The sequence below is a fragment of the Podospora bellae-mahoneyi genome, chromosome 5 (assembly GCF_035222275.1).
Source record: "Podospora bellae-mahoneyi strain CBS 112042 chromosome 5, whole genome shotgun sequence".
Classification (NCBI taxonomy): Eukaryota; Fungi; Ascomycota; class Sordariomycetes; order Sordariales; family Podosporaceae; genus Podospora; species Podospora bellae-mahoneyi.
Window position 1 is genome coordinate 1,879,773 of NC_085884.1, and position 19,228 is coordinate 1,899,000.

The following is a 19,228-nucleotide window of genomic DNA, read 5'->3' on the forward strand; positions in this document are numbered from 1 at the left end:
GCCTGCTTGTTTATAACTGGCAGTGGTCCATAGGTGAAGGGTCTCAGTCTTGTATACCGGGTATCGAAGAGGTATGAAGTTGGAACAGACCTCACAGACGTTTGCTTACCCACATCATTCCATGTGGAGGGAACGTTATGGACTAACTTTGACGGGAAGGCGCAGCTGGGGTCAACGGTGCCGAGGCGGCTTCATCGATGAACTCAAAACGTTTAAATCAATTCATCTGATCTTACAGGGCTGTCTTGTCAGCATTCTAACCTGCAGATTGCGGGCAGAGGGCAGAGCTTTGCACCTATCCGACTGGTAAAGGAGGTACACGCCTTCGTGTCATTTTCGGCTGGCTTGGAAGAGCCTTCAAGCTGATTGCAATTATGGACCCTCAAGGTTACCACACCCAGGCCGAGCTATACTGGGAACAAAGCAATCCTGCCCTGTTTCACTCCACATGAAACGACAGGCCACAAGCCAGCAATTAGTTCACGACGCCATCAATGAAAACATCGACATTGTCACTGACAAACAAGCCAAGATGAAACAACTGTGGAGACTCGATGAACATGGACCGGAACTTTGCATGGCTCTCTTTTTCTTTGTGTATCTCTCAGTGTGTATATATACAGACCCTTGTACAAGATACCGTTTTCTAGAGCTCGTTGTGCTCCTGAGTATCGTCGGTGTCGGCAATGATGGTCTCAACAACCTCAGCCGCCTGCTTGGCGACGCTGGCCACCTTTTCAACAACCTTCGCGCTTGCCGTGGACTCGGGAGCATCGGTGGCCGACTTGGTAACAATCGATTCGGGTTTTGGCACACCCTCAATGCCAACCAATTCCGTTTCGAAGACTGCAGTGATGAAATGGATTGTTAATAATTGTACATCACAGCAAAAGAAACCACAGAAGACACCCCGGGTGGGCTGATGACGCACCAAGAGTAGATCCAGCGGGAATAGGTCCAACATTGCGGTCACCATAGCCGTAGCTTGGGCCAATGGTCAATGTCCGCTTCTCGCCGATGCACATATCGACGAGACCCTCGTCCCAACTAGGTGATTGATGTTAGCCTTCGCTCCTCGTTTACAGTTGAAGTTGGACCGTTGGGCGTAGATACCCCTTGATAACCATGCCAGCTCCAAGCTTGAATGAGAATGGCGATTGACGGTCGTAGCCTGGAAAGCACGGTGTTGTCAGCTTCGATCGACCATCGCTTCGTCCCAAAGCCCCCATGCAGGTGCCAGAGACGGAGGGCAAGCACGGGACTAACTCGAATCGAACTTCTCGCCATTGGACTTGAGTGTGCCCTTGTAATGGACATTGATCTTGTCGCCCTTCTTGGTTACGCGATCGCACTCAACGGGGAGCGTGACATCGATCTTGAGGTCATCGGAGGCGAGGACGCCGACAGCTGCCGAGGCGAGCAGGGAAAGCGAGAGCAGAAGGCCTTGCATTGTGAGGTCTGGAGTGAGCTGCGGGTGATATTAGACAGGCAAATCTAACAGCGGGTTTGGGCGCGGAGGGCATGAACAAAATGGTTTCTTGGTGGTTGTGTTTACGAAATACCCAGAATGTGGTTTGTTGGTTGAATGCTTCTGGCCAGCTGGCCAATAGACAGCTCCAACCCCAATGTGTTTCGTGGCAATGGCCCCTGTAAGCACCCACACTAGCATCGCTGGCGGAATTACCCCACAGTGCTTGATTTGTGCCAAGCCAAAACTCCATCTCATACATTAAAGCATCCACCGTCACCAAAGCAGCACAAGAGCAATGCTCAACTCACTTGATGATAGCCTCCCATTTTCTGCTCCGAACTCCCCGTCATTTTCGGTGTCGGTCATGTCGCCCTGGTAGGCCGCGAACCACTGGTGTGCTTTGCCACATTGCCTGCGCTACAGATTCGACAGGCACACTGGGCCCGCAAACAAGGGGTAATTACGGATGACAACGAGGCGGAATGCACTAAGAGCAAAGCCCTTCTTCTCACTTGTGAGTAACGACAAACTTCCTAGATTCCGGCCATGGTCTCTGAAATCACTTGAAGTCAAAAATGTCAGTCAATTAAATTTGGGGGCGTTCTTGGGTCGAAATTGTTGCAGCTGTTCAATGAAGGCCCAAGTATCGTGAAGCACTTGGCAACAACCAGGTCGAAAACCAAAGGAGAACCACAAAAACTCACCGAAAATCGAGGGCCCGTTTGCCTTTTGAGGCAGTGACCACCCTCAATATCTCAAGGCACTCGTCGGGGCGTTGTGTAGTCTTTTTCCTGGGCTTCATCATCATGAGTCACTCATCCAGCCACCAGAATATCTATGCTGGGTTCAAACTCGAGAATTTCATCAGGTTCAAGGCAACAGCAACTACTGCGCCGTGCCAGCCCCCAGAAAATCCAGGCAACAAACGACTCGCAAAGTCAAACGGCCCCGAGCTCAGGGTCTTCCCTGAGGCATATGCAGACAAAGCATCAATACGCGTCGTCGTCAACGTCAATGTAGTAGGTTGCAATGTGAGGCATTCGCAGCCGCTAAGCCAAGCTGTCTGCCCGTTGGCCCCCAGAGAGGGACGTGCAACTTCGCTGCTTCAGCTGACCGAGCCCTAAACTGAAGTCCTGGGGGCACCTCACCTGGTGAGACCTAGGACTCTCTGCCTGCCAGGCTTTACGCCCTGTCGGCATCACAGACACGACTCGCAGCGGTCGTTGATGCGATGCCAGTAACCCAAGATGTACTCGTTGCAAAGTACCCCTCCAAACCCGAGAATTCCATATGCAGCTGACCTGCAGGTCCGGCTGTCACGACACCCTGCTGTGGCCGCCATTAGAGGAGCTTTCACCCCCACCATCAAGGTCTTTTTGTTGACATGGATGGCCGCCCCCTGGATCTTTTGACTCACGCATTCGAACAGACCGATCCACTCCCAATAGGTTCCTAACAATACAAGCGAAGGATACAAGGCACCGAGCTCTTCCCCAGGTTATGAGACTTGGCCTTGCGGTCTGCCTGGGGTTTAGCATGTCCTCACCGAAGCACTGAGCACCGCCCCTGGTATGATGCCTTGTCCCTAATCGCCTCCACGACTGGGGGCGCAAACCTATTCTAGCTTGGGCCGTCAGGATAATGGTTTGTGGTTCGCTTCCATCGTTTTCTCAAACTCGTTTTTTTGGGTATATATATCCTCAGTCCCAAACCATGTTGCCCAGTGCTATTCCTCGCCCGACAAACACTCGAAAATCCATCACTCTGTAACCTACGGCCCAATTCCACAATATTCTTTAAAAGAAGCCTCTTTCACCTACTTTTCAGAGTAACGTTTGCCATGCCTTCCTATAACGGTTCCAAACATAGTACCATTGTTCACCAAAACCCAAGCCGCTCATTATCAACCTATTACTCGAACAATTCTTCTGGCAGCCGGTCATCTAGCCACTCTACTCACTCACACACCACGACCTATACGATGGACTACTCTACCTCATCTGGACCCTATGGGCACGACCAGGCCCAATACCGATCTCCTTATGCAAGTAAGTTGTCACCGCACAATCCCCGAGCCAATCTAGCTGGTACTAACCTCATAATGCAGAGGATTACAATGTCGACGTGTCAAGACATGGCAGCACTGTTGTCATCAACCACCATCGTCCCAATCCAAGCACTGACGAGCCAAGAGCCTCAGAATCACGAGGTGCCTTTACTGTCTATGGCAACAAGCACAAGGATGATAGGCGCAAGGATAACAGTCGAAACTAAGGCTTGTTTGGGCGTCCGATGTAGCAGTGAGAAAGTATCTACTTGCATGGTCTCGGCGTTTCTGGTGTTTTTTTGGGCATTTTCAGGGAAATTGTAGGATATATGGGATGGACTTTTGGACACACAACACTGTACCGTACTAGACATCATCAGCTGGGCGTTCATGATTGAGGAATGGGGGGCTATGGCGATTAGGGTAGGGGCAGCTTTGACAACACTTTTCTCTTTCATACATTCGGGTTCAATTAGTAGAAAATAATAGACAAGAGCAGCATGGCTGCTTAGAACTGCAAATCCGGCGTTGCAATGTCCCGTCTTCCTTCACTCTGCGGCTTCCAGAAGACTAGCTCACCTCTTCCGTAGTAAGAGCAATGAAATAAGGCCTTGGAACCATCGATTGCTCTGTAGAGTGTGAGATACGAATGAAAATCATGACTCATGAGAAGCAACAGAAGCAGGAAGAACTAGAAGGTCGACAGAGAAGATAGAAAGAGGCCTACTATCCAATCAATAACCAATCAATTCTTGCTTTGCCACGTGCTTTTGCACAATTTCCAAACTACTTGCATGACATACATCACAGACATGATGCGTGGCGTCCGGTGTGTGGAACCAAATCTCAGCCTTCACCGGCTTGTGGGTGGACTTATTGGGCAATTGGAAAACCAGACGGTCTTGGAAATGGAAATGAAAATGGAATTCCTCTAGGGTTGCTGTATGTCGTTCCACCTAACCAATGGAACCTCCAATCAGAAGAGCCAGCCACTTACACATGTCATCTATGCCAAGACCATTGTCGCAGCCCAAGCACCCGCAAGGGTCCTCAAGGGGGGGCTACTACGCACACAATGTGTACCGAGTCAGTACTATCAGAGAAACTTATTGGGATAGGGAGAGAATGGTTTGTCATGTGCGCGCCTGCAGTGACAGTTAAGTCTCTAATTTCCTGATGATTGTTAGCTTGCCCCCGTGCGGCTCCCACGCTGACAGGCATTGAAGGTCAGCATCAGCCTTGTTCAAATCACAGACACCTGCGTGGTCGCCACTGCGGAAGTATCAACAAAACGACCAGAAAAAAATCATAACATAAAAGCGGAAATCCAGTCAGTTCGATACCATACAAATTTCCTGTACTGCCAGCGTATGCTTTCGTCACCATGTGTGACTGCCGATGATACCATCTTGGGGTCAACCCTAGTTTCACATGGGAACAAGATACCCTCCCAGACCATTACTCTCCCTATGCACCGCCCTCCCTCTTAGCATATTCGTCCTCGATAGCCTCGGCGTACTTGTCCTCGGGCGAACGGGGGTCCTCGTGGATGATGTGTTTCTCCAACACTGTCTCGGGCGCAGGGCGATGGGCGATCTTTTCATTGAGGGAGTCGGCACGCATGTGTTTTTCGAGCTGTTAGAAGATAATGCAGGTTAAAAGCTGTGTTTGTGCAGCACCATGGTGCTCTCAACAGGAACGGACCTCTTTCTGTTGGGCTTGGATAGCCGGCGCTGCGGTTGAGGCGGGAAGGATGTTTTCTAGGACACGCGTGAGTCAGGCCATGACAGCCACAAGAGATTCCTCAGAACCAGGGTGTGAGTCTGAATTACTATTAATGAGCTCCTGGCGATCTGGGCGATGCGCCAGGTGGTGCTCGAGCGAGTTCTTCCTGGCTGGATTGGGTCGACTGGGCGAAATGAGAGTCTCGTCGACAGGGGCTTGGCTTGCGACATTCGCATCTTGGTCGGTCATTGTGATGAGGTTTCGTTTTGATGTTTGTCCAATTTGATCGAGGAGTAATTGTGTTGGGCAGTGATGAAGCCAGAGCAAAACCAGTGCGGGGAACCACAGCTGCTTTTGTATCACTCTCTTCCATAATAGCATTCCATTCCTCGTCCCTTGTGTTGTCGAGGCGGGGAACAACAGGTGATTGGACCACCCCACAACACGGAAGGGGCAGCGGGGACAAACAAGTAGCTACTATCCTTAACCAGGTAACAATGACGCATGATCAACACCCCGCAACAGGGTCCCATTGTCCCGTCCCCCATGGCTGTTATACTTTGGGATGGGAAATCACATTGCACTACCATGACTGTGACGACAACCGCGATTAAACATATTCCCATAGCGTTTGCAGTTTAGCTGATATTTGGGATGGGAGGCACTCGGATGCCCTGAGGAGCCTAGCTTACCTAGACGCATTCTTGCACTGCCCGTACTTTCCTCAACGCGGTACCTATCATAGATGCAACAGAAGGATGGAAAGATGCCGCCAGGACAGCCAAGCAGTGCGAACCGAAGCTTATGTGGGGCACACGAGGCGACTGCTTTAGCCCCAACTTTCTTCCCGTGTACTCCAACATACACTTCCTCATCGATACACCCCGTACATGTAGTTACCATGGGCCAAACTCAATCAGACCAAAGACGGCCTCCTCCGTCTCGAGAGGAGTTGACTAAGGAATTGGCAAGTACCAAGTCTTTTCTCACTTCCACATGACCCTCTAACCAAGTTGCTTCTTCAACACAGGCCGCCAGGTTTGCCGACAAATGCTTCACCTCTCTCGAGATCTACTCATTCAAAGAGGTCTTCAAGAGTCTCGCAGACCAGGAACAGAATGTCCGCCATCTCAAAGAGGATACCATTGCGCGCTTTCTTGAGATACCGGATGTGCTGGGTGTATCGCCAGTTATATTTCAGATGATATCATATATAGGCGCTTTTCCATTCTTGCAAGATGCTCCAGCAGTGCTGGGCTTGGATGAAATGGTCATGGTCATCACTATTATGACCGATCGATATCAGAGGGTATTAGCAAAGGGTGCTGACGACAGGAGGAAATTGCTGTTCAAGAGCCTGGCTGTCTATGACCGGAAGCTGTCCGAACATGTCAACAGGGACAAGTCGCCTGTCATCGACGGCTCAGGAGCACCCGCTAATTTCTCACACGCTTCTGGTTTTGCTGTCGACATTGCAGGAGATGATGAGGATGACCTGGGTTGTGAGGATGAGGACGACCTTGTCCTTGCTGCCTTGGATTCGCTGGATTATGCCAACGTTGGCAAACTTGGAGACGGACCCCCACCCAATTACGCCCTGATTCCGGCGGGCAACTTCAAGAAGATCATCATGTTGCTGCTTCTCGTTGCTCCATTAGGCGCCCAGGAGAGCCTATCTTCACATGCGAATCGTGTTGTTGGGAAGGAGCTTGAGGAATTGGGGGTCGTTGCTGACTGTATCGTGGCGGCTTTCCTCGACGTAGACCATTCACCGGGCATCAGGTTTTCTCGGTTCAATTCGATAATCCCCTCGTCGATGCCATTCGTTTTCTCTGGGTTCACTCCTCTATTTGAACACTTTTTGTTCTCCAAAACTCTCGACTTCCACAAACGCGTGGGCGGCTCCACTGTCGTGCCTGACGTGGTTCAACCTCTCCTACAGGACAAAGGCTCTCTCCTTAACCTGAGCATCATGTCGCAGCTCTCTTTCTTCATTCCCGGCGAATCTCTCTTTCGCAAGCTCCGATTACTGTACGCAGGGGGGGAAGATGGGTTCAGCATGGGCAGTTTTGAAACGAAAGTCTTCAACTGGAGAGCACCGACCATACTGCTGGTACATGGGATCTGTCTACCGGACGAAACCCATAGGGCAGGTGGTGCGGAGACGGCATTCCTGTCAACACTACCCCCACGGCGATACCCCTCTGGAAATCGCGCCATTGGCGAGAGAGTAACGTTGGGGGTTTACCTGAGTCAGCCATGGAGGCACACACATCGCGAGTGCTTTGGGGATTCGGATTCGATACTGTTTCAACTCCAGCCTGTGCATGATGTCTTCCGAGGATCCCCGAGCAACAAGGACTATGCTTCTTTCACAAAACCCTCGGCATCTACCCCGATTGGCGGCGTGTCATTTGGCTGCCCACCACCGCAACCTACACAAGCATATCGCCGGTCAAGCACCATATCAATGGGCCCCGTATCGCTTGTCATGGATAGCAGTTTCGAATTTGGATGTTTCACCCACAACTACACCTCGCGAGGTAGTAGTGCTTTCCAGGGAAGCGCGTGCAGGAAATTCGACTTTCAAGACCGCTTCGAGATTTCAGATCTGGAGGTCTGGGGTTGCGGCGGGGACGAGGAAGCCAAGCACCAGGCCGAGCGATGGGCCTGGGAGGCTAGAGAGGCCGAGGCGAGACGGAGAATCAACCTTGGGACGGGTGATATCGAGGCCGACCGTGCCCTGTTAGAGATGGCTGGACTCATAGGGGGGAATCGAAGTGGTGGGAGTATGATGTAAAGAAGATGGCAACCATGGCAACGGCTCGCCAGCGCTCCATAGAGGGGAGAGAGTAATGCATAATACAATTCATTTACCCCCACATCAAGCGTTGAAACCTGTGCTGGAATATACACCCGCTCATCGGCTTTGCAAGATGAGACGAATAAAGACGAGAAACCATCCTCATCACTGTCAAGAAAGTACAGCTTCATGGAGAAGGTGCATTTATCTCACATATCTTACATTGACCGACATCGCAGCCTGGATCTCTGTGAGCTGCCGTTACAGCCATCCACTTCACCCTTAGTTCTTCGGGTCTTCTGGCTTGGACTCTAATGCCGGTGTTGTGTCTTCTGGTGCCTTTTTGGATCCGCCAAACCATCCACCGAGTGAGCCAAGCACCCCTCCATCCGCCTGGTTCGCCTCGGTTGAGGTGGCCTCGCCTGTTTCGGTTTTTCCAGCTTTGGACTCTCTCAAGGCTGCCCTTGCCTGAGCAGCAACACTTTCGGTGCCTGTGCCACCAGCACGCTCAGCTGCCCTCTTCCGCCTCTTGTCAAGCCGTTCTTGGAGAGCCTTCTCCTCGGCATCGCGGGCTTCCAGCTCCCTGATCCACTTCTGATGCTTCTCCTCGGCATCCTTTTGCTGCCGCAGTTTCCAAAGCTCCTTCTGCTTGTGGCGGTCGGCCTGGTAGTACATGCCGCCGGCGACCATAGCAACAACGGTAAATGCCTGGGCGGCCACACGGGCACGGAACATCTTCTGCACCTTTGCATGGTCGCCGCGGCGCATGGCACGGTAGGCGTTGGTGAAGGCGGCAACGGTGAGGAGACATCCGATCGGGACGAGCGGTTCCTCCTTCAGGCGGCGAAGGACCTTTTGGAAGCCATTCTCATTGTAAAAGTCACTGTGGCGGGGCGCGTGTAAGTAGTGGTGCTCCTTTAGGAAACAATGGCGAGCAATATGTAGTGGTCGGGACTCACTCGTTGCTGTCAAATGATGAGGGAAGGGGTCGGTTGGAGAGGGGTCCGTTCGACATTGTAGAGATCCGCCTCGCTGATCCAGGGAAGATCGAACGCGGTCTTGGGAAAAGGGGGTCGTGATGATTGGTGGCGTTGGGGGAATCGTTCGAGGTTGGTTTCCAATGCGGGCCCGCCCATGAATGAATGAATTTCCATGACGCCAGCTAAAGTGGGGATCTGAACGGGCACACGCCCGGGGGACGGGCAACGGGCGGTGTGGATCCCAACCCCGGCCGCCAAGAGACGCCCTGCAGGACCCACCAAAACTTTCTTTCCTTCAAAAGTCGGCCGAGACCGGGGCCTTCCCAACAGAGAGTGTGTGCATCGTCAGTCTTCTTGCGACTTCAACAACTGTCATACTGAAATGGCTTCTACAAATTCGAATGCACCTCGTCATGAGGGGAGTGTGGCAGAGCAAACGGCCGGCCATGCTAACGGTGACTACGTGGTCAATGGCGTGCCACAGCTGCCCACCGCATTCCGCAACGGCAACGGCGGCCTTGGTGCTGGGGGTTTGCCCAGGAACATGTCGCTGAACAGCTTCGCTCTGACAGAGTACAGCGCAAAGCCAACGCCCCCCGCTGAAGACAAGAAAGATGAAGTGAAAAAGGTCGTGCCAGACGAGTATCTGCTACCGAATGGTAACCCAGATGTGAGTCACCCCGAGTCCATTCTTAGTTTTTGATCGAGAAGCTCATTATCCTACGTGTACAGTATCTTCGCCTTATCATCACCTCCTACCCGCGGGTTCGAGAGGTGTGCAAAGAAACTCCTTTGGTGCACGCTGTTGGCCTGAGCAACCGACTGGAGCGCAAGGTCCTGTTGAAGCGCGAGGATGAACAACCGGTATTCAGTTTCAAACTCAGAGGAGCGTATAACAAGATGGCTCATCTCGACGCTACCGAGTCCTGGAAGGGTGTCGTTTGTTGCAGCGCCGGCAATCATGCTCAGGGCGTTGCTTACTCGGCCCGCAGGTTGAAAATCCCAGCCACTATTGTGATGCCCAAGGGCACCCCAAGCATCAAGCATCTCAATGTATCGAGAATGGGCGGACACGTTGTTCTTCACGGCGCCGACTTTGACGAGGCCAAGGAGGAATGTGCTCGGCGGGAAAAGCAGGATGGCCTGATAAACATTCCCCCGTTCGACGACCCTTATGTTATTGCCGGCCAAGGAACTATCGGTATGGAGATTCTCTCACAAACAAACCTGCAGAAGCTTGATGCCATCTTCTGCTGCGTGGGTGGAGGCGGCCTGATCGCCGGCGTTGGTGTGTACGTCAAGCGTATTGCACCGCATGTCAAGATCATTGGCGTGGAAACGTACGACGCGGATGCGATGACTCAGTCTCTCGACAAGGGGGAGCGTGTGCTTCTCAAGGATGTTGGGTTGTTCGCTGATGGCGCCGCGGTCAAGATTACGGGCGAGGAAACGTTCCGTATTTGTCAGGAGGTTGTGGACGAAATGGTTCGGGTTACCACAGACGAGGCCTGTGCCGCTATCAAGGACATGTTTGAGGATACCAGGTCTATCATTGAACCAGCTGGTGCCTTGGCCATTGCCGGTCTGAAGAAGTGGGTGGCCGCCAATCCAACACCGGATCCTACACGGTCTGTCGTGGCCATCACATCCGGCGCAAACATGAACTTTGACCGCTTAGGCTTTGTTGCAGCCCGTGCTACGTACGGCGAGGGAAGAGAGGCTTTACTTGCAGCCCGCATCCCAGAAAGCCCGGGAGCCTTCGCTGAACTCATCAACGCCGTCATGCCTCACTCTGTCACCGAGTTTAGCTATCGTTACGCCAGCCCAACTGAAGCAAATGTGCTCCTGGGCATCTCATTAACCGCCGTTGGTAGTGAACGCGCACAGCAACTGCAGTCGGTTATCAGCCGCATCAAGGAGTCCGGCACCATGGATATCACCGATCTGTCCAACGACGAGTTAGCAAAGAGTCACATTCGATACATGGTTGGTGGCCGTTCTAGTGTGCCTAACGAGCGTCTGTACACATTCCGATTCCCAGAACGGCCCGGTGCTCTTGAGCGCTTCCTACAGACCTTGCGTGTCAAATACAACATCAGTCTGTTCCAGTACAGAAACCACGGTGGTGATATTGGGCAGGTTTTGACAGGCATCGTTTGCCCGAACGAGGAGATTGGCGAACTGGAAACATTCCTCAAGAAGATCGGCTATCCGTGGGAGGACTGCACAGATGCACCGGTGTTCAAGACATTCTTACGGTCGGTGTCATAGACTGTTAGAGATAGAGGATAATGGTTAAGACTTCTGCAGTTTAGATGGAGAATTATACTGTAAATCAGTTCCCGAGAGCTTTTCGCAGGCCTCTGTATTGTCGGTTTCGATCAGTTTTGTCTTAGTTAATAAATAGTTAAAAGCCTAATAAGATATAGAAAAAACCAGGGAAAAGAAAAACAAAAGAAAGAACATAAGAAGAAGTTCAAACTATATAAAAAAATCTAACTTAAATATAAAATATAAAAATGTTAATAAAGTTATTTACAACAATTTAAACTAAAAAAAAGCTATGAGAAACTTATAGGTATATAGAATATACCTTCAAATAACAAATAGCTTATTTTTTTCTGTTAAAAAAGCACCTGAGCGTAACGTAAAAAGCTAGAACTGGAGCTCTACTCACTATTAAAACAATAAAGTAAATACTACTAATAAAATACTGAAATAGCCCTACATAGGAGCATCATAAACCTTACAAAATCTACATAAAGATACCTTTCTATTATAATAAGTTATTAAATTAATATTAAGAATTTGTAATATTAATATAATACATTTTCTATTAAATATTGGAAAACACTAAATATTTATTATAAAGTTAAATTTAGCGTTTGAAATAGTCAGGATACCAACCAATGTGACTTGTAATTGCATACTGCGGAACTGTCTATCTAACACTGGCCTGTTCCTCCGTATATGTATACCAGTAGATCACCTGGATCACTTCCTCCAGCGTAGGCTTACCATGGATCACAGTACTATGAGTGATCCTGGATCGCTCCTGTCACCTTAGGATCACTTGAATCACCTTGCCTCTAGCGCTTCCAGGCGTTACACTTCCTATTAGTTCCTTTAACGATTGGCTGGGTACATCCCGTGCCCCGCATACTGTCCAACTTGCCTGTTAGCTTAACTGTAATAACCGGTTATTAATAATTATCGAATAAATATTTATACTTACAATGTATTTTAACTTGTCACAGTTAAGCCAACAGGCAGGATGGACAGTATGCGGGGCACAAGACGCACAGTCAATCGCTAGCAGAACCAATTATAGGAGAGAGGGATGGACCAATAGGAAGTGGATCATCCAAGGCATAAGCAATCATTTATGATCCTCGAGAGTCAGTTATGATCCTCGCAGAATGGAATGATCCAAGGCTTGGCATTAGGTCTATATATACGGAGGAACTGGCTGGTGGAGATAGACAGTTCCGCAGTATGCAATTTACAAGTTACAATGGTGGTATCTTAGCTATTGTGATTGAGACAAGCCATTGTTGTACACTGTTTAGCTGTACCGAACCAGGATTGTTCAGAAGTGCCTTCAACCAGTATCCATTTCAGAGGTTCTGGATAGGGGTTCGTTATACGTCATATACTTACTTTAACCTTATTACGGATAAATTAATAGCGTTTTTTTATTACTATAATTAAACCTAAAAACGTTTAAAACAAAGTGTCACAACCCTAGTACAGGACGGGTTGTGGGGCCACGGGAATAGGGGCCAATCGGAAGAACGTACGAGAATAGCCAATCACAGTAAGGGACGACTGATCAGTACGCTAAGGGCACTGAGCAGACTAAGCAGAGTACTCAGTCTGATCAGGGCACTGAGCAAACTAAACAGTCGTGATCAGTGTGCCAAGGGCACTGAGCAAGAAGTAAATATAGCTTAGCACAAGGTCTATATATACGGAGGAACTAGCTAGTATAGATAGATAGTTCTGTAGTATATAATTTAAGCTTATATTCACGGTATCTTATATTTACATTAAAATATCTTATTATATATTATTTAGCTATACCGAACTAGGATTATTTAGAAGTAGCCTTTAACCGGTATTCCTTTTAGAGGTTCTAGATAGAGGTTCGTTATACGTTATATATTTACTTTAACTTTATTACGGATAAATTAAAGGCGTTTTTTTATTACTATAGCCGGACTTAAGAATATTTAGATAGAAGGCGTCCCGCCTAGCCTAGGCAGCGAAAGACCCTTTATTATTACTAGTACTCGACTTACCGTAGAGTAGGTTATATAGCGTCTTAAGGAATTAAAGGACGAAGCTTAGTAAACTAAGGAATAGATTATTACTATATTAATTATATCGAAGGTAGTACTTAAATTCCCTATACCGGAGCGCTATAGAGGAAGAAAGGTAGAGCTTAAAGGGTTTTTAATTTAGTTTAAAATCTATTTTCGTTAATACTTAAATTAGTTTATTAACGAAGAGTTAAAAATAATTTTTACGGTTACTAAAAGGAAATTAAGTAAGTATAATTAAAAAACTTTATATTATTAATTAATCCGGAGTAAAAAAATATCTTTAAATAATATAATCGTTTAAAAAATAATTTACGGCCTTTTACGGAGGCTATTAATCTTTAATAAATTATAAATAGTATTTTCGAAGGTATCGGCGTAAAGTAAAAATATAGAATAACGACCCGAGGTTTATTAGCGAGGTCGCTACTATATAGAAAGAAAGTAGAAGAAATAAATATCTTTAGGTTACTATATAATAAAGGGATCTTTAAGTAATAATATTAATAAACGGTAGTACAGAAATGAACCTAATTTCGCTATAGTTTATATACTAAGCCCGGATACTATAGAGGAAAAAGAAGGAATAAATTATTATATAAAGATTATTTCGTATATAAAAAGTATATAGGAAGATATTACTTTTAGATATTATAGTCGAAAGAAAAATAATTTTAATTATATTCGATATTATAAATATAGGACCTTCGAAAGATATAATCCTAAAGTAACTATAATATAAAGATTATAATTTAAATATCGATTAAAGGGATAATAATTATTTATAATTAAAAGAATTTTAAAAGTATTTAATTAACGATAGGAAATTAAAAGTACGTATAGAATAAAGTATAAAATAAATACCTTCCACGGTACTACCGTAAGGAGCTTAAAAAATAATAGTATACTTTATTAATATAGGTAGTAGAGTCGAAAAAGTAAGGTTAATAACGTTAATAGAGATATCGGAGGTTAATAAATACGTTTATTATAATAATATAAAAAAGGAAAAAAAAAAAAGTAATACCGATAGAATATCGAGGATATTTAGCCTTTACGGCTAAATATTTAAAGGGGCTTTTAGAGCGAGGGCCGTAGGATTACGAAATTAAATTAAAAAAAGGAGCTAAATTATAATTATTTGAAGTATATTATATTAATAATAAATAAAGTAAAAAGCTATAGAAATATTTAAATAAAAATTCAAAAAGAAACTATATTAAGGAGTCTATATTATTAATAAAATATCCTATTTTCTTTATACCGAAAAAAAATAAAGGCCTACGATTATATATAGATTATTAATAATTAAATAACGAAATAATAAAAAATGATTATTTATTATTATTAATATTTAAGTTATAAAGTTAATTAGTAAAGGTACGATACTTTATACGTTTAAATATATTTATCGGGTACGCTTATATACGGATTAAAGAAAGAAATAAATACAAGATAGCGTTTCGTACGCCCTATAATTATTTTAAGTATTTTATAATACTATTTAGGCTAATTAATATACTTATAACGTTTCAATTTCTCGTTAATTATATAATACGGAAGTACTTCGGAAAGATAATAATAAATTATTTTAATAATATTTTTATTTACTTACGTACTTTAAAGGAATATAAGCGGTACGTATAAAAAATATTTAACGCGCTATATAAAATTAAACTTTTAATTAATAAAGAAAAAAGTAAGTTCTATATATAAAAAATAATATATTTAAAATATTTGCTATCGTTAAATAAAGCTTATATAAAACTTAAAAAAATTATGGTAATTAAAGATTAACCTACGTTATAGTTATAAATATATATTAAGGAATTCTTAGGATTTATAAACTTTTATTAGATATTTATTCGAAGATACGTAAATATCGTAAAGCTTTTTAATTATTTAATTAAGAAAAATGTAAAATTCCGGTAAAGGTAGGAAAAAAAGTAGGCCTTTTAGGAACTAAAAAAAGCTATTTTAAAAGACCCGATACTTAAATTATTAGACCTTAGTCGACTATTTAAGGTCGAGGTAAATATATTAAACTATACGATCGTTAAGTAATTAAAATAGCGAAATAACGATAGTAAATTATACTTAATAGCTTTCTTTTCGAAAAAACTTAAGGAAATATATTAAAACTATTTAATTTATAATAAAAAACTATATACTATTATTAAAGTATTTAAGGAGTAAAAGCTATACTTTAATAATATTAAGTACGAAGTATAGGTCTATATAAATTATAAAAATCTATAATACTTTATTACTATAAAGGTCTTTAACGCGCGGTAAATATAACAATTAAAGTTTTTTTTTAAATTTAATTTTTAAATTTAATTTTTAAATTAATTATAAAAAGGGTTCGGAAAACGTTAAGGCAAACGTACTTAGTTAACGTACTAACTACTATAAAGATATATTTAGGGAATTATTATTACTATTTAAGGAGGCGCTTAATAATACTTTTAAGTATTTATTATAGCCGTAAAAAAAATATTACGTAGTATATTATAAAAAAATTACTTTTAATAAATACTAAAGGAAGTTAAGTAACGATATTACGGAATAATATTAATAGGAAAAACTAGAGTTATAGGGTATTTAGAAAGATAATTAAGGAAGGCTATTATTAATATAAGAATCGAGCGTACGTAAAGTTAGATAACCGGATAATATTAATAATAGATATTTATATATTAAAGCTCGGAGAATATATAAATATCGTTAAGACTATAGAAAAAATTAAATAATATTTTAATTAGCCGAGGGTTAAGGACGACGTTAAGGAGGCTATTTTGTTATACTATACGTACGAAAGAACGAAGGTTATAAAGTATAAACCTTACGGATTTCTAAAGTTATTATTAATAGCGGAACGGCTATAGAATTTAAGTATAATAAACTTTATTATTAAATTATTAAAGTTTAAGGATACGGTAACCGGTATTAAGTATAATAATATATTAATAATATTCGATAGGTTTATTAAGTAAGTATATTTCTTACTATATAAAAAAATTTAATCGGTAAAGTAATTAACGGATATAATATTATAATATATTATAGTAATATATATATAACTAAAAAAGTTTATTATAGATCGTAATATTAAATTTATATCGAAATTTTAAAAAGCGTTAATAACGAGATTAAAGGTAATAAATAAGGCGTTATCGGTTTATTACCCTTAGACGAACGGTTAAATAAAACGGCTTAACTAAATCGTAAAATAATACGTACGGAATTATATTAATTTCGAGTAAAACAATTAGGTTAAACTATTACTTATAGTATAATTAACGTATAATATATCGCTAATAAAGATTATAAAAGTTATACCCTTCTTTGCGAATTTCGGTTACAAGGTAAATCTACAGTAAGGGCTTACCGTTAAAGTACTTAAGGTTAAAGTTAAAGTAAATAAAATATATATATTCTACGGTAAGCTTAAATAAAAACTAAAATTTATAAAGGAAAAAATACGGAAATATTATAATATTAAAAGACTCGAGGGACCTCGCTTTAAAGGAAAAAATATAATATTCCTTTCTATACGTAATTTATATATTAAAAGACCTAATAAAAAGCTAGACTATAGGTAAGTAGGTCCGTTTAAAATTAAAAGGAAAATATCGAAAACGGTATTTAAATTAAAACTACCCCGTACGATACGTTTATGATTATATACCTTTTATATTTTACTTCTGGAGCCCGCATTACTAGTAAGTAAGGCTAATATATAGGCTATAGCGGTGGACGAAAAAGAAAAATATTATATAGAAAAGATATTAAATTTACGGTTTAATAAAAGCTATTTAAAATATTTAGTTAGTTAATTAAAATATTTAGCTATAGATAATTTATAAAAACTATAAATATATTTTAATTACTTAAATAAATTAAAAGAATTTTATTAATAATATTTAAACTAATTAAAAGTTAAATAAATAAAAATAGATTTAAACTTAAAGGGACCTCGTCGAGTACTTTTAAATTTAAAAGAACTTTAATAAGAATCGAACTTACGCTTCCGATAAAATAATCGGCGTATTATATATTATATTATAAAATTAAAAAGTAAAAAGGAATTTAAATATAATTAATATTATATATTTTTACTACCGTAAAATAATATATTACCGGCGGACAATAAAAAGCTAGCCCTAAAATATAGTTAAATAACTATAAAATAGAATTAGGAGAACCTTAATAGGAGTTAAACCTACGCTTCTAATAAAGTAATCGGTATACTATATATTATACTATAAGGTTAAAAGGTATAAGGAAGACTAAATATAAATAGCGTTACGCGCCTTAATTATTTTAGAAAAGGAAAGGCGTATTACCGGCGGCGTCCTATATAGATAGGAAAGAAGGACCGGCTATATTAAGATTAAAGGATAGGTCGTTAGGCAGGAATTAGTTAGATTAGTTTAGTATATTAAAGGTCCAGTTAAAAGGAGAGGCTAAGGAAAGATTAATAATAAAAGAAACCTACGCTTCTTCCTATTCTAGATCCTTAATTACTCGCTCCTTGTAAGCGGCGAGGCGACGGAATTTAATAACCAGAGTACGGCGCTAGGTTTCTACTCGTAAGAGCTTCGAAGTGGCTTATAGTATAGCCGTACGAGCCTATTACTCTTCGGCGTTTAGTTTCTCTTTTTAGCGACGTAAGGAGGCTATTAAGGCAGAAGTAAGACCTAGAATATCGTAGTCGGAGCGACCGGAACGTATATAATAATTATATTTAAAGGAGCGTTTAAAAACGCGGTAATCGGAGATATTAAAAGCCTCGTAAGAAAAGTAGGGAAGTATTTTATTACTAAAGATATAAGTAACGGTTATAAGATTCTAACGACGAAGGGTATTAGAAAGATCTTTCGGCGTAGACTTCTTAACGCGATTAAATATTACGTAAGGTTAATAATAAAGGAAGAAACCTTATTTAAAGTTATTAATAGGAAAGATAAATAAGTTAGGCTACCGGGGCGTTAGCCTAAAAGGGGAAGTATTATATTATAACCTTAATATAGGACGGATTATAGGGCCACGGAAATAGGGGCTAATCGGAAGAACGTACGAGAATAGTTAATTACCGTAAAGGACGACTAATTAATACGCTAAGGGTACTAAGTAGACTAAGTAGAGTACTTAGTTTAATTAGGGTATTAAGTAAATTAAATAGTCGTAATTAGTATACTAAGGGTACTAAGCAGAAAGTAAATATAGCTTAGTATAAGGTCTATATATACGGAGGAACTAGCTGGTGTAAATAAATAGTTCCGTAGTATGCAATTTAAGCTTATATTCACGGTATCTTGTGTTTACATTGAGACATCTTGTCGTACACTGTTTAGCTATACCAAACCAGGATTATTCAGAAGCAGCCTTTAACCGGTATCCCTTTCAGAGGTTCTGGATAGGGGTTCGTTATACAAAGCGTTTTATTTAGCTTAAATAGCGAGTGGTCTTTTACTAATATTAATACTTACCCTACTATAAAATAAACAATAAAGCGTTTTAAAGAAACTTTAAAACGACATTTAATAAACTTAAAAAAATAAATTATCGAGGTTTTTAATATCACTTAAAACCTCTTTTCGTTAATATTTAAACTAATTTACCGACGAAAAGTCGAAAATAATTTTCGAGGCTACTAAACTTAAAAATAAAGCTTTTACGTAGTTCGAGCCTATTCTCAATAATTATGATGAGGAAAAGCCGGAAAATTAAAAGAAAATTACTTTAAAATATTTTAAAAACGATTACGTCTTGAAAGTTAATCTTAAAGAGGTATTTAGGGAATATAACGAAGTATAATACACGTAAAAGAGGGTTATAAACCTACGTTAAACATATTTAATAATTATTTATATA

The 19,228-nt window shown here is 42.2% G+C and overlaps 7 protein-coding genes across 7 annotated transcripts; 4 read left to right on the forward strand and 3 right to left on the reverse strand.

Moving 5' to 3' along the window:
- Positions 1-552: 552 nt before the first annotated feature.
- On the reverse strand, positions 553-1,740 carry FPR2_2 (Peptidyl-prolyl cis-trans isomerase fpr2). Its single transcript, XM_062879754.1, has 6 exons — positions 1,662-1,740; positions 1,528-1,588; positions 1,267-1,468; positions 1,114-1,171; positions 932-1,047; positions 553-846 (listed from the first exon to the last, which is right to left on the reverse strand). Exons 3-6 carry the CDS (start codon positions 1,448-1,450, stop codon positions 647-649), a joined length of 558 nt encoding a protein of 185 aa, XP_062730917.1. The 5' UTR covers positions 1,451-1,468; positions 1,528-1,588; positions 1,662-1,740; the 3' UTR covers positions 553-646.
- On the forward strand, positions 1,641-2,061 carry QC761_0079380 (uncharacterized protein; the record flags this gene model as incomplete). Its single annotated transcript, XM_062872823.1, has 3 exons — positions 1,641-1,649; positions 1,790-1,985; positions 2,054-2,061. 3 exons carry the CDS (start codon positions 1,641-1,643, stop codon positions 2,059-2,061), a joined length of 213 nt encoding a protein of 70 aa, XP_062730918.1.
- Positions 2,062-3,311: 1,250 nt separating this feature from the next.
- Positions 3,312-4,046, forward strand: QC761_505280 (uncharacterized protein; the record flags this gene model as incomplete). The annotated part of the gene is made up of 2 exons (XM_062879755.1): positions 3,312-3,519; positions 3,579-4,046. 2 exons carry the CDS (start codon positions 3,312-3,314, stop codon positions 3,743-3,745), a joined length of 375 nt encoding a protein of 124 aa, XP_062730919.1. The 3' UTR covers positions 3,746-4,046.
- An 856-nt stretch (positions 4,047-4,902) lies between these two features.
- QC761_505290 (uncharacterized protein) lies at positions 4,903-5,624 on the reverse strand (the record flags this gene model as incomplete). The annotated part of the gene is made up of 3 exons (XM_062879756.1): positions 4,903-5,153; positions 5,223-5,278; positions 5,351-5,624. The coding sequence occupies 3 exons, from the start codon at positions 5,622-5,624 to the stop codon at positions 4,986-4,988; spliced, it is 498 nt and encodes a 165-aa protein (XP_062730920.1). The 3' UTR covers positions 4,903-4,985.
- Positions 5,625-6,009: 385 nt separating this feature from the next.
- On the forward strand, positions 6,010-8,043 carry RTC5 (Restriction of telomere capping protein 5; the record flags this gene model as incomplete). Its single annotated transcript, XM_062879757.1, has 2 exons — positions 6,010-6,210; positions 6,274-8,043. The coding sequence occupies 2 exons, from the start codon at positions 6,010-6,012 to the stop codon at positions 8,041-8,043; spliced, it is 1,971 nt and encodes a 656-aa protein (XP_062730921.1).
- Positions 8,044-8,328: 285 nt separating this feature from the next.
- Positions 8,329-9,536, reverse strand: RCF1 (Respiratory supercomplex factor 1, mitochondrial; the record flags this gene model as incomplete). Its single annotated transcript, XM_062879758.1, has 2 exons — positions 9,006-9,536; positions 8,329-8,929 (listed from the first exon to the last, which is right to left on the reverse strand). Exons 1-2 carry the CDS (start codon positions 9,059-9,061, stop codon positions 8,329-8,331), a joined length of 657 nt encoding a protein of 218 aa, XP_062730922.1. The 5' UTR covers positions 9,062-9,536.
- ILV1 (threonine deaminase) lies at positions 9,017-11,525 on the forward strand. The gene is made up of 2 exons (XM_062879759.1): positions 9,017-9,696; positions 9,738-11,525. The coding sequence occupies exons 1-2, from the start codon at positions 9,409-9,411 to the stop codon at positions 11,295-11,297; spliced, it is 1,848 nt and encodes a 615-aa protein (XP_062730923.1). The 5' UTR covers positions 9,017-9,408; the 3' UTR covers positions 11,298-11,525.
- Positions 11,526-19,228: the final 7,703 nt, after the last annotated feature.